Source organism: Tauraco erythrolophus, chromosome 2, assembly GCF_009769465.1.
Source record: "Tauraco erythrolophus isolate bTauEry1 chromosome 2, bTauEry1.pri, whole genome shotgun sequence".
NCBI classification, from domain to species: Eukaryota; Metazoa; Chordata; class Aves; order Musophagiformes; family Musophagidae; genus Tauraco; species Tauraco erythrolophus.
In genome coordinates, this window is record NC_141466.1 from 56,738,169 (window position 1) to 56,752,189 (window position 14,021).

The 14,021-nt window shown below is 38.5% G+C and overlaps 1 protein-coding gene across 1 annotated transcript in view; it reads right to left on the minus strand.

Moving 5' to 3' along the window:
• Nucleotides 1-1,351: 1,351 nt before the first annotated feature.
• ROCK2 (Rho associated coiled-coil containing protein kinase 2) overlaps nucleotides 1,352-14,021 on the minus strand; it is a 110,813-nt gene continuing 98,143 nt past the window's right edge. Inside the window, exons 28-34 of the mRNA XM_086631398.1 lie at nucleotides 12,812-12,882; nucleotides 11,808-11,896; nucleotides 10,996-11,074; nucleotides 10,521-10,782; nucleotides 9,343-9,556; nucleotides 4,063-4,178; nucleotides 1,352-2,811 (exon numbers count right to left, since the gene is read on the minus strand). Coding sequence (XP_086487524.1) covers nucleotides 4,076-4,178; nucleotides 9,343-9,556; nucleotides 10,521-10,782; nucleotides 10,996-11,074; nucleotides 11,808-11,896; nucleotides 12,812-12,882 — 818 coding nt within the window. The 3' untranslated portion in view covers nucleotides 1,352-2,811; nucleotides 4,063-4,075. The remainder of the gene's footprint in view (nucleotides 2,812-4,062; nucleotides 4,179-9,342; nucleotides 9,557-10,520; nucleotides 10,783-10,995; nucleotides 11,075-11,807; nucleotides 11,897-12,811; nucleotides 12,883-14,021) is intronic.

The following is a 14,021-nucleotide window of genomic DNA, read 5'->3' on the forward strand; positions in this document are numbered from 1 at the left end:
CTTTGCATTCCATAGATCAGCAGATGGAAGCTCTGTCTTGAGCAGAAGGACAAGTGAGAAGAACAGAAGAGCAGCTTTGCCTTGTGCATCCTGGGCACATCATACCACTGGCCAACTGATCTCCACATTACAGCCCATGCTGCTCGTTTCTTCTGGGACAAACTACATGAAGGACAACTGAGGAGTGCTATGATACTTCCATCCCTAGGAGCACTGAGAACTCAAAAGCCTTGAGGAACCTATGCTAAGTTAGCCCTGCTTGGAGGTAGAGGTCAGACCAGAGGACCTCCAGCGCTCTCTATCAGCCCATATTGTTCTACGATACCATCTCTATACAGCCTGCGGTACGTATAGCTAATAAGCGTTGGTACAAGTGTAGAACGTACAAGCTGTGGCTAGTAAGTATGATAATACAGTACATTTCCTAAAACGTCAGGCTTAACAAGGCCCCCAGGATTCACAGTAAACGAGGGCAAGCCGAGGAGGGAAAGCCCAACAGATCCAGCCTCAGCACCTGGCGGCTGCCAAAACAGCTCCCTCGGAGCCTGCGCCTCCTCCACACACACAGCCTTGGCTCGCCTTCCTTTGGAGCAACCCTTGCCCTTCCCGTATCTGCCATGGTAGTTGTCTATATATTTAAATATTTCAATTAATTACCAGCTTCTCAAGTTCAGGAACTATTTTACCTTACTCAAATAGTTTATTTAAAAATATATATATAATATTCTCCAATTCAGAAAAGGATAGAACTTCCCACAATGTAACATTTTTTTTTATATATATATATAAAATATTTATGCATTCAGTGAATGGAAACAGTTTTACTGTATACATTTTTAATGTTGTACTCTATGCACATCCGCATTACCTAAAAACATACCGTACTTCTGTAAATCAAAACAAGCAGGGAAAAAACACTGTAGCTGTGCACTGGGTTATAATACCTAACAGAAATGATGTGAAAGTTTTAGGTTTGAATTCAAGAACTCACAAACAACATTTTACTTTGCGAGCGCATAAATAGAAGACTGAATACATTCTGGCTCTGTGAAACTGAACTGTAGTAGAGGTTACAAAATGTAAATATATTTATTCATTTTCAGTATTTCAGTGTTTCCAAGTCCACCTTTCATGATAGTGTTAAATAAATCATGGTCCTATCCTTCCAAACATTTCAACACTCTTTAAAAAACAAAAACAAACAAACAAAATTTTAAAGTGAAATGTCCTCCTTCATTGAAGTGTTAGATCATATTTTAAATTACTGCACTCCCACACAATATTTTTATATATATATATATTTTAAATATATATATATTTTTATATATATATAAAGAGACCAAATAGGAGACTACATTTTTTACTGTCAATACGTTTAACTTCGCATACTGTAGTTGTATAAAACATGCATTTTCTGGGATAATTATGAAGACATCATGAATGAGCCCACATAAATTATTATTTCTTTTTTTTTTTACAACTCCAAGTTAAAAAAAAAAGTCAGATTAAGTGCCTCTGAGGCCCTTTCTTCCCAGCTATGAGTTCTCAAAACACACTACTGAAATATTTATCTATGCCTACAGCTATGTGCTAGAGAACCAGATTTAAAATTTTAAAATACATCTACAGTATGTTTTTCTTTTCTTAAAGTTTGTGACAGTCCTCGGATATTGTGTTGTGAAATGTAAAAATAGTCACAGATTCTTTTTTTTTTTTCCAGAAATAAAAAACACATCTAGGAGAGTATGCAAAAACAAGGCAAAATGAAGTTTCATAGCACTTAATGAGGGTTAATATAAGTCAATAACTAATATTGAGGTTTGTAAAAAGGGCTGGATGAGCAGTTACACGTACAAGCAAATGGTCTAGTGATTCCAATGGTATCAGACATCGTTTCTGTAACCAACGCTTCTCCACCCTTAAAACCAGTCGATATACATTCAAAATAGGCTGACATTGATATACTTACTAGGTGTAAAAATAGTGCACTGTTTTTTCTGCCACAAAGCAAAACTGCATCCTAAGAGCTGGTAAACCTTCTTTTTTCCTTAAATAGAGAGAATGGGCAAAAAACTTGAAAAAAAAAATTAAATTAAGGCAATTAGACAGGTAAAACAGGACTGCCCATGATGATGTAGCTGAAACTAGTATATACTTCAAACTTATACTAGCTGCTGAACACTGACATGCAGCTTTTGATAGACGTGTATGAATGATACAGACTTCAACATTATGGCTTTATACAAGTGCATAGTTGCAACTGCAATAAGTAACGCTATCTGATTAATAAGCATAAAAAAATAAAGTGGAAAGATTTTTAAAACCCTCTTGCAGTATTACAGTACAATATATATACACAGTATAATGGTCACTTCTTACAGATGCAGTCTATATCACTATGGTAGATGTTCCTCCTGTTCTTCTTGCAGACGTGCTGGTGGCATCTTCACGAAAGCTGAAAAGTCAGTTTCTTCCGTTTTAATATTCGTTCCTCTCGATCCTTTTATGAAATGTCGCGTATGTGTCTTGCCAGGAAAGCTTTTGTGGAACAGAGTTTAAAAGGTAACCTAACATATCTTTTTACTATTTTACCAACCATTCCTCATTTGATCAGTCACTCAGGAGAATACAGGAAAACCCTCAGAGATTAGTAATTTATATTGCAGCAAAAATGTAAACCTCTGATATATATAGCACAATCTCTCAGGAAAATATATATTTTTAATATATTTTGGGATATGTTTCAGTCTTGCTGTAACGGGAAGAAAATTATCACCTTGAATTGTGTCTGCATTCACGGAAAGCAGTTAGCTGAAAAAGAAGCAGGAAGTTTGGTCAGTAAATGCAAGGAATGTAGACCTGACAAAAATACACTTCCTCAAAGTCTTCATTTAAGACGGGCTCATCAGCATACTTGGGAGAAATGTCATTCCTCTGCATCAACAGATTGTTACTCAAGTACAGCGCATCCTTACGCATTACGATCCCAAATCAATTAAACCCCCTTGTAACATATGAGGGGAAAGTCAAATACGCACACTGTAACAGTCACTTTTAAAAGATTAGTAATTTGTAAGCTTTTAATACATAAAGATGCAGTATATTTAATTAATGTAATGCTTGTTACTGGAAACACTAAGCCAGTTAAAGTCTGCAAGAGCTGGTGTCTCAGGTAACTGAGTGCACAGCTGAGGTAGAGTCCTCGTCCTGCTGTCATCGCCCGTTCTTTTGTAAGGCTGAGACACACCGAACGTAGTATTTAAAAGAATTCTTAGGAATTTAACATTTAGGAGTTGGTTGTTTTTTTTTTTTCTGTGCAAATATCACATTGTATCAACATGTAAAACGATTAAACACTGACAATTATAAAAAAGTTACCACTGTTTTCGGTACATTCACACTGCATATTTAAGTAAACCATGGGACAAATTGGATCAGTAAAATGGCTGTATCTTTTCTAGAGCAGTCAGGGAAACCGTGTAACAGAAGCTGCAAAGCCCATTTGTTTACGTAGTTTTCAAATGCATGGTTAGGTACCCAAAAAGCACAGCACTGCAAAGGAAAGCCAAGTCAGGTTCACTTCGTAACACAGGTAGGAAAGCAAAATGCAGAACTCTGGTGATTTCATGTCTGCTAGCCATAGACCAGTCAGTTCATCTTAAAAGCTTAAAAATGAAAAGTATTCGTAAACATCAATTCTGTTTGAGCTAAACATCCACCTGCTACAATCTCTCTTTTAGCCTTCAAAAATTATCTGCAGAGTTTAGCAGTATTAGCACTATAGATGAGCAACTACTCTGACAACAGGAGACGTTCTCTTTTCAGGCAGGCAGACATGAATTTTTAATAAAGATCTAAAATTAGGAAAATAAAACCACTGACAAAGGAAACAACACTGTTTTAATGAAAATGACTCCTCTAAAAATTCATCGACATCTTGAACAGAATCTCATTTTTACTGTTTAAAATATTAAAATGAGATATTCTCTTTGAGAAACAAAATCCAACATAGCATGCTGTATTCAAAGGCAAACAAATCCATTCCTTGCTATTTAGATTTACCCCTTATACTTCTTCAGAAATCAAAAACATCGTCATCATCATCATCATCATCACCATCAACATCATCAACATCATCAAATGACCAATCCCAGTCCTTAAATGCCAGATCAAGTAATCTGCAACAGGAGGGTTTGATGTTTAATGTGTGTCACGCTTCTATAAAAGACTTTAAAATTCCATTTCTTATCACTAAACCTTTTTAAACAAAAGACTGTGTTAAGGTAGATGGGTTCCTTCCTTCGCCTATGATGGAACATGAAGATTCAGTTAGTGTTCATGTAAGCCAGGAATATTGTATTCATTGGAAACTTATCTCACCAATCATTCAGTTCTATAGAACACTTACCATACTGATTTTTAAAAAAAATAATCAGCAAAAAAGACCAACACATACGTTTCATAAAATTAGCTGCTTTCCATTTTGCTGCTGTTCTTGTTGACTGACATGCAGTTTTATGCTTTCCTGCCATCCCTTTTCAGACAATAATGCAAGGCTAACAATTTTTCCAATAAAATCAAATAATTTTGATTGCTGAACAGAACATCAAATAAAATGTCATCATCTGAATTTACAAACAAATACAGCAGGATTTTACTAGATCCCAAATAAAGTGGGATTACACTATACAGCTGTTGTGTAGCTCATTATTTAAAGCTAAGCAATGCCAGAAAAGAGGATGTACTAACTTGTTCTCTAGGCATTGCTGCCTGCAATCCTTCTATGGTCAATACAGAACAAAGAAAGCAAGTGAGGCAAACCTTGTCAGCAAATGAGTCACTTTACCTATTTTAGGCATTTATATGGGATGGGATGAATCATTGTCTAGAGGCATCCATCTCTTTCTGTTGTTATCGAAGGATCTTAGACAAATATCTTAAGTACTAACTTCTCAATTGCTATAGCTACAAGAAAGAAAACCCTTTCTAGTCATCTCCCTTATGAAGAAAGGCTGAGGGAGCTGGGTCTCTTTAGCTTGGAGAAGAGGAGACTGAGGGGGGACCTCATTAATGTTTATAAATATGTCATGAGGATGGAGCCAGGCTCTTCTCAGTGGCATCCAATGATAGGACAAGGGGAAATGGATATAAGCTGGAACATAGGAGGTTCCGCTTAAACATGAGGAAGAACTTCCTCACAATAAAGGTAACAGAACACTGGAACAGGCTGCCCAGAGAGGTTGTGGAGTCCGCTTCTGTGGAGATGTTCAAAACCCGCCTGGACGCGTTCTTGTGTGATCTGATCTAGGTCCTGCTCTTGCAGGGGGATTTGACTAGATGATCCTTTGAGGTCCCTTCCAATCCCTAACATTCTGTGATTCTGTGATCTCTCCAGTGGGCTCAGTGATTTTAAATCAGGATTACATGCTAACCATAGCAGGCAGAGATAGAAACCTTACTCTAACAGAGCCTTTAAATGCGATATATTCCTGAAAAAGCTCAATATTAATTTACTATGAACTATGGCTATTGTAATTTCTAAAACACTTAAAGAATTTATTAGGCATTAAAATATGTGAAAGTTGATTTTTTTCAATTTGTAGTTATCTTTTTGACACAATCCAATTGAACAGATAAGCAACAATTGCATGGTCTGTATCAAAAACTGGTTTGCCCTTTCTTAAATCATCCCAAAGAACAACAGCCATGAAAACCTTGGAGAAACAATCGCTGTGTGAAATTCCTAGCAGGGACATCATTTATAGGACCATGCACGTTCGAAGTGGCTGGTATGATACCCCACTGGAGCGGTCCTTCATCCAGGTTGAACAAGTCCAGCTCCCTTGAGCCTCTGGCTCTGACCATCCTGGTGGACTTTTCCCAGTTTGTCAATGTCTTGCTTGAATCTGGAGGCCCATCTCTACCCTCAGAGGGAGATAATCTCTTCCCTCAATCATCTGGCTGCACTCATCTTGGCACAGTCCCAGAGCCTGCCTTGCTGCCGGGACCCCACTGCTGGCTCATCTCCAGCTTGTTCCCAGCTACTCAGTCCCCAAATTTAACTGGCAACTAGATCTTCATTCTTAACCGAGTTCGTAACAGAAACTTAATTATTCCATATGGTAAGCCCCTGCACAAAACCTCATAGAGGCATCGGTCAGCTACTAATTGGCCATAGCAATTACAGTAATTTATAAGCATGTGGTTTCTTGCTAAAAGTGTTTAAATCCATATGAATTTCCACTGGTTTGACAGACCTGCATTAGTAAAGTGATAGGTGAGATGACCTCACAGAACTACACTTTCCCATCTGTTAGACACATTTGCAAAGCTAACCTGGAAAGTTTAATTGCAAGAATAAAATGGTTTACACGAAAATGTTCGTCCTCCTCCTTTTCCCACCATTACAAAATATACAGCTAGAAAAAAAAAAAATCACTAGAGACTAATTGGTGCTGGAGGAGGACCACAACTAAAAAGAGGAGTAAAAGTAAATGCTGTGTTATGAAAACATTTTGTAAAAAACATCATGAAGATTGAAGGATGTTATAAGGAGAAAAATTATTATAAGCACCTATGAACAGCTGTCGAAAAAGAATCAGAATTTATAATACACCCGTTACACGTCAACAATAAGAAACAGAATAAAACTAATGAATTAGACTCTAAATACTATTCAGAAGAAACACATTTTGCTTGTCCCCCAAGTTGTCATGAAGGTTTCCTTGATTCGAGCTTCAAACTGATCATTGACATTTTGGTTAGTTCTGCGCAAAGAAACCCTTCAATGATCAGTCCCTAGGAAGTAATTAAAAAAAAAAAAAGAATTGACCTTTGTAGTTTTAATCAAAAAACTTAATCATTTAAAATGCAAATTATGAGGTCAGACTTTCTCTTAAAGTATGTAAAATAAATCACAAAAATATCATACTGTCAGGAAGTTACGAGGGCAGGGAAACTGAGTTACTTTGAGTCCTCTCACTGTGCATTTCCACACAAGAAAATACCAGTATTATTTTTTTGTAAGTTCTAACTTTTGTCGTGTAAGGCTGTTGTGGGATAACAGCAGCATCACAGTAAGGGCATGCTTACACTGCATTCCCTGCTGTAGCTCCGGCAACTCATCCAACCCAGTTTTCGACCAGCCAGCTCAGATCTCGGCGCTGGTCTGGCCACGGGAAGAAGGAGAGCAATACTGCCTAACCACTGCCAAGCTATCTCCGAGGGGAAAAACGTTAAGCCTTTGCTGAACTGTCCACTGCTGCTGGAATACTGCAACAAACAAAACAAGTCAGCCCAAACTTTTCACAGTCAACAACTGGGGACTGATATAACCAACTATTAGGTAATATTCCAGGTGATGAAAAAAAGCAAACTGAAAAACCCCAGGAGTTGTATTCTGTGCAATCAGCTAAGCCCCACCTGCAGAATGTTATCACTTCCACAATACAGTATAGGATTTTGCTGCTTAAAATTGACTCAGAAATACATTACTGTTTTTTCTATGGACGTTTTTTTTCCCAAATCAGAGGAACTTGAGAAGACTATTCTTTTAGGAATTGTGAGACATAAGCATGAGTCCTTCGAGGAATGAGGAATGAAAATGAGGAACTGAATGAGGAACTGAAACCAATTCTCTCCCTCTTTGGTAAGTGCTCCAGCTACTTGACTCAATGGCCCCACCTCCTATCTTCCTGCTCTCTCTTGCAAGAGACATGAGTGATGCTCAGACAGGCGCCTACCATTGCAGCAACGGGCTCCATCCTGTGGAACCCGCATGGGCAGAGGTGCAAAAATGAGATTCATCTGAACTAGCTTTTCACTGTAGATGTCCAAGAGCATGCTATATGCTCCTTTTCTACACTAGGAGGACATGAATCCTGAAAACAACTCCTCCTAAATATCAACTGTAAATGGTGTCCTAAGAAGCCTCAAGAAAGGCTTGGGAATGATGGGGAGAAGCTCGACATGAGCCGGCAATGTGCGCTTGCAGCCCAAAAAGCCAACCGTATCCTGGGCTGCACCCAAAGAAGTGTGGCCAGCAGGTCAAGGGAGGTGATTCTGTCCCTCTATTCTGCTCTCATGAGACCCCACCTGGAATAGCGCATTCAGCTCTGGGGCCTCCAACATTAGAAGGACATAGACCTGTTGGAGCGAGTCCAGAGGAGGGCCACGAAGATGATCGGAGGGCTGGAGCACCTCTCCTATGAGACAGGCTGAGAGTGCTGGGGCTGTTCAGCCTGGAGAAGAGAAGGCTCTGGGGATACTTTCTTGCAGCCTTCCAGTACTTGAAGTGGGTCTACAAGAAGGCTGGAGAAGGACTTTTTACAAGGGTGTGTAGTGATAGGACAAGGGGTAATGGATTTAAACTGAAAGAGGGCAGATTTCGATTAGATCTAAGGAAGAAATTCTTCCCTCTGAAGGTGGTGAAGCACTGGAACAGGTTGCCCAGAGAAGCTGTGGCTGCCCCATCCCTGGAAGTGTTCAAGGCCAGGCTGGATGAGGCTTTGAGCAACCTGTTGTAGTGGAGGGTGTCCCTGCCCATGGCAGGGGGGTTGGAACTAGATGATTTTTAAAGTCACTTCCAACTCAAACGATTCTATGATTGCTGGCATGTCCCTGGCACAGCCTTAGGGCAGCTCCTGGACACGGCACAGGGCTGAGAAGGATCCATCCCTACGGGCAGTGTGGGTGCAGGGGACACAGACACACACATTTGGTCAGATGAAACACACTCTAACAAACAAATCTGCCATCAGGTGTCTAACCTTAGAGCAGGGCAGGAATCCAAACACATGCCTCAAAACCAAGTAATAAGAAACAAAAGACATGTAATCTTTTGTTACATATAAGGCCTTCTAGACTGCTTTTTGAAGACACCTAATTCTCTCTAAAGTTCATTAGAACCACAAGCACCTACCTTCATTGCTCAATTTCAAATCAGGTACAGTAGTGACTATCTTGAAAAACGTTAAACCTTTTTTGTTTTCTTTTTAAAATCTTCACATCTCTCTCTCTGACACTTTGCCTCGTTGAACCCCGTTTTCCCCACTAGCTGCCAGTTCTCTGGAACTATCAGGCTACAGATGATGCTACAAGTTCTGCCTATTACACGTAAGAGCAATAGGATACGTTATCAGTACTGCAGGGTTAGCTAACAGGTAACGCAAGGTCCTTTAAACAAGGGAACAAACATAGTAGCTCTTATAACTTAATGAGGTTTATAGAAGATGACATGCTAGTAGTCAACAATGTCTGTGCTCAACTGTCTTTGTCAACATATACAAATTATTCATAGTAAAATGTTTAAAAAAATAAACTATATATTAGCTCTTGTGTCACCTTGGTTTGTTTGGAGGAAGCTGTCGACTAGGTCGTCTGATGGACTGGTTTGGCTGTACCTTCATGGAAGTTCTGGGAGAAGATCGAGCAAAGGGGTCTGGTGCTGGAGGCTTCTTGGGTATTTTTTTCACCAGTCGGTTCACCCATTTTTGCTGTTCTTCTGTAGAATTAGCTAACAGTAGTAGATTCTTTGCCGTTGAAATATCATAGTACACTGTAGTAAGAATTTTTAAAATAAAAATGAATATTGTTATTATTCTAAACTCGTCCCCACATCAAAAATTGGTTGTCAGATTACCATACTCTCACAGTCAACACAAAGAGAAATCAGGAGAGAAATCAAAACCAAAGTGAACCAGATTTTGCCAAACTTCATGTTTCCTGGCTGCTGACAGTGCCTCCTGCTTACATTTAGAGGGTAACAACTTGGTACTATGAAAGATACACACTGACATGGAAAAAAACAAGTAGGGGTAACACAAAGAGGTGTGCCTGAGCCCAAGAAACTATGTAACCTGTGTCGCAAGGAATAAACTTCACTGAATTATCAACTGGCCTACAAGAAAGCTGAAGTCGGGCTTTTTACAAGGGCGCGTAGTGACAAGACAAGGGGCAATGGCTTTAAACTGAAAGAGGGCAGATTTAGAGTAGATTTAAGGAAGAAATCTTTGCTAAGAGGGTGGTGAAACACTGGAACAGGTTGCCCAGAGAAGCTGTGGCTGCCCCTTCCCTGGAAGTGATCAAGGCCAGGTTGGATGAGGCTTTGGGCAACCTGCTGTAGTGAAGGGTGTCCTTGCCCATGGCAGGGGGGTTGGAACTAGATGATCTTTGAGGTCCCTTCCAACCCAAACCATTCTGTGATTCTGTTTCATAACAGGCAGTATCGTTTCATATAGCAATACAGCACAACACAGTGTGAGCAGTCTTAAAACTACCACACTTTACTGCACGATGTTGACTGAACACAGCAAGTATGTACATGTACTGGCCACATGCCATTAACTCAGAGCAGTGAGCTGATCCTCGTGTAGACACCCTCAGAAAGGTTCTGATGGCTACGCACTAACAAAAGAAAAAACTACCTGTTCACGGTTAGTTGGTGTCAGACCACTACTGGAATCCTCTGATCTATTAGAATGCCCAGTGACTACATGCATATTCAAATACTTGCTATTTACCTTTGCAAGGTGCTATAATCTCTTCTTTTTTATCCATGTGATCTTTGTGACATTTGATATGGCAGCGGCGACATTCTAGAGCAGGAGGAGGTTTAAACATATGCCACAGTGGCTTCATACAAGCTTCACAATTGGTTGGAAAGTGATAAAGAGTAGGTATAAACTCATGTCCTTTGTGACAAATGTAATTTGACTTCTCTCCCATCGGCTCCACGGGAAATTCCTGATCCTTTTTGCTCTCTCCCTCATTAGCATATAGAATCTAAAATCAAAGCAAAACAATCTCATTATGCCTATATGACAAACGAAAATTCAGAACAATTAAGTGTAAAGATTGAGGAACTACAATAGAATGGATTTTTTTCAAATTCTTTTTTTAGTGAATATTACATTAGACAAAGTTATGAAAATATTTTTGGCAATGTGTGAAACACCATTTTTGTAACACTAGAAAGAATAATTTATTATTGAATACCTGGAATATCCTAGGAATTTCCTTGGCGTCTGCTCTATACACATCAGTCTGAGTGACTGGTCGGACATGGAAGAGTTTGCTAGAGGAAATTATTTCAATAAGGACAAAAATTAATGTTACCAAAATGATAAATTTAAACTGACAGATTCAGTTAGGATATAACATATCACATCAAGAGTTACAGTCGTTAAAGATTTGTCAGTACAAATTTTTAATCACTTGATTCAAGTCCTATCTTTCAATCCCGTACATGAACTTCCAAAAACCCTAAATAAAAAGAAGTCACAAGTATCCAGTTACATTTGTGAAAAAAAAACCACAACAGCACTGAAAAAAATCACGACTCTAACTATTGCCAGCAGCTTTCTAACACAATACTCTCCCCACGCTCCAACCTCTGAATATCCACATTCTGTGTTTATTAAGAAAATAAATTTATTAACTATACTACCCACTTGTAAGGACATGTTGTAAGTGAAAATGTACAAGCGCTGAAAATTTTAGTCTCTCCGCTACAGTTTTCTTAATGTTTTTTGCTACGATGAGTACATGAGGCAGGTCTAGCTGAGCTAGTGGAGCAGTTCAGTTAGATGAGAGCTCAGCAGAGCGACCTGTATCAGACTGAGCACCACATCACTGCTGCACCGCTGCTTACAAGGGAGGCTTGAGCTCCCAGCAATCTAGTTCAAATTGCAAAAGTACGCCCCGTTTGGCATTGCACTCCCAGAACAGACCTCAAAAAGCCCGTTGTCAAAGTCTTTCTGACAAAGTTCACCTACAAATCAGAAGGAATCTCACGTGACAATACTTACTCTATGTCTAATACCATATAGGGATTAGATTGTTCTTTATCTTGTTCGCTGTCATAGAACAGAATCTTCTTACTGCTTACAATTACATACTGTTAAGAGACAGAAAAGGATGAAATATATGTTTTAATCAAGCTCATCACAGTTGTCAAAGATATCACAGCAATTACCACAGATGTCACAGCAATATTTTTCTACAATTTTATTAAATGGTAGCCAAATGGACAATAGCAGTACTGTATTCTAAGTCCATGATTTGCCAATAAATTCACTGCACAACAAACAAAATTCTGATTAACTGATAAATCAAGTTATGTTATCAGATTAATTTATTTAAACAGATTTAAGTATCTATGAAGAGATAAAAATGAAAGGCTGAAAGAAAAACAAAAGCCTTTCATTTCTATTTTACTTGGACTGGTAGTGACAGTAACTGTCATGATGCCTACTTTACATGTGCAGTTCACAACTAATGGGGATCACACACACAAAAATCATTGTTATCAGCATTGCTAGCAATTTTCATAAAAAAGCTAGTTACCTAGAAGACCTCCTATTTCCAGGATTTTGTCCAGAATGAACTGTTTGAGCAGTAAGTGAACTGGTATGAAACCGCGTAGTTAGTCTTTGGGCAATGACCCATCAAAGAGGCTACTGAAAAGCAGTAATTGAGTGAAGGCTGCACAAGGCAGATGTGCAAGGGCATCTGCTTCCAGACCCTGCTGAATTCCAGCTATGTAATACTGATGGGAATGCTTATGCTGAATGTACAAATGTTTGAAGATCATGAATGGCTGTTCTCACCTCTGGCTGGACAAAGACGTTTCTTAACCTACTACAATTGTCTTAACGCGCTCCTCTCAGACACAGCTATATGAGGTAACATATTTTATACACTTAAGTAAAGAGAGAACATATACAAAAGAAAAATAAAATTGTTGAAAACCTGCAGTAAGTTTAAAATCCAGACAACACGTGAAACAAGATCATAAATCTGGTTTTCTTACCTTTTTAACCCATCCAAATTTTTTAGTGTTATTTCTAACGGGCAGTGATAGCCAGCCTTCCAATCTTGATTCTGAAAAAAATATATTATATTAAAGAATATAAATATTCACAAAACATTATTTTTGAGATTACTGTGCATTTTAAAATAGTTATATCAAAGATCAATAATAAAGCAACAGAGCAAACACGAACTATTTAAAAATACAAGGTCTTGCAAGGTTTATCACAGTAAATGTTCAGGAATAAATTAAATCATGTTTTCCAGAATACAGCCAATAACCAACAACGCAATCACAAAAAAGTAGTAGGTACAAGGAAGAAGGGGAAAAGTAAACTTGCAAATGTAGCACACGCATTCCCTTTAGTAATTTTTTCAAGACTTAAAATGCTTATGTCTATCAATCTTTATCGTTTAAAACAGCGTCTGAAGGTATTAGTACAGGCCACACAACATCCAGCTCAAGACAAAAAAAGGCAAACTACCACTACCCATAACCTACATCCTCTATATGCCAGTTAAACTTTCAGAAGCTTGGTATTCTAGTTTATATTTTCTGCTCTATCAATTTTTCTTTTTTCTAATTCTGCCTAAATCTCCTAGGTTCTCATCCAAAATAAGTCATTTTTGGCTAATCCTTAGGCCTTGTCTAAATTCAGCTGCCTTTTCACTCACTTGTAATTTCATATTACACTGGCACATTAGACAGATTGGATTTATCAACAGTATTAACAGCTCAGCTGTTTGACATACACGTTTCAGTAGTAACCAGAAGCTCACCAGGATCACGCTTTCCCAGTCCTTGGTAACACACAGTATCACATAGCCTTTGACCCTATTTTTATAGCTGCACTTAATAGAAGCATTTCTTTCCCCGGTGTTTTATCAAGAGAAATTACTCCATTGCATTAATATTTTCCTAATGAGTTTCTCACCCTAGCAGATAACCTCTACTACTGCTGAGAAACCTCCAAGTCAAAAATACTGAAGCCTTAAGTGTTAAAAAATACATAGCCACGAAAGAAGCATAAATATGCTCCAAAATTGCACAAGCTATTTTCTTTCTCATCAGAGCCAATGACGTGAAGATCAGTGATCATCAGCTTCTGCCCATGTTTAACACAGCATAACAAATAGTTATTAGATATTCATAGAATTATCGTTTTGTCTAGAGACACTTGAAGCAAGGTATTTATTCAGATATGCACTGT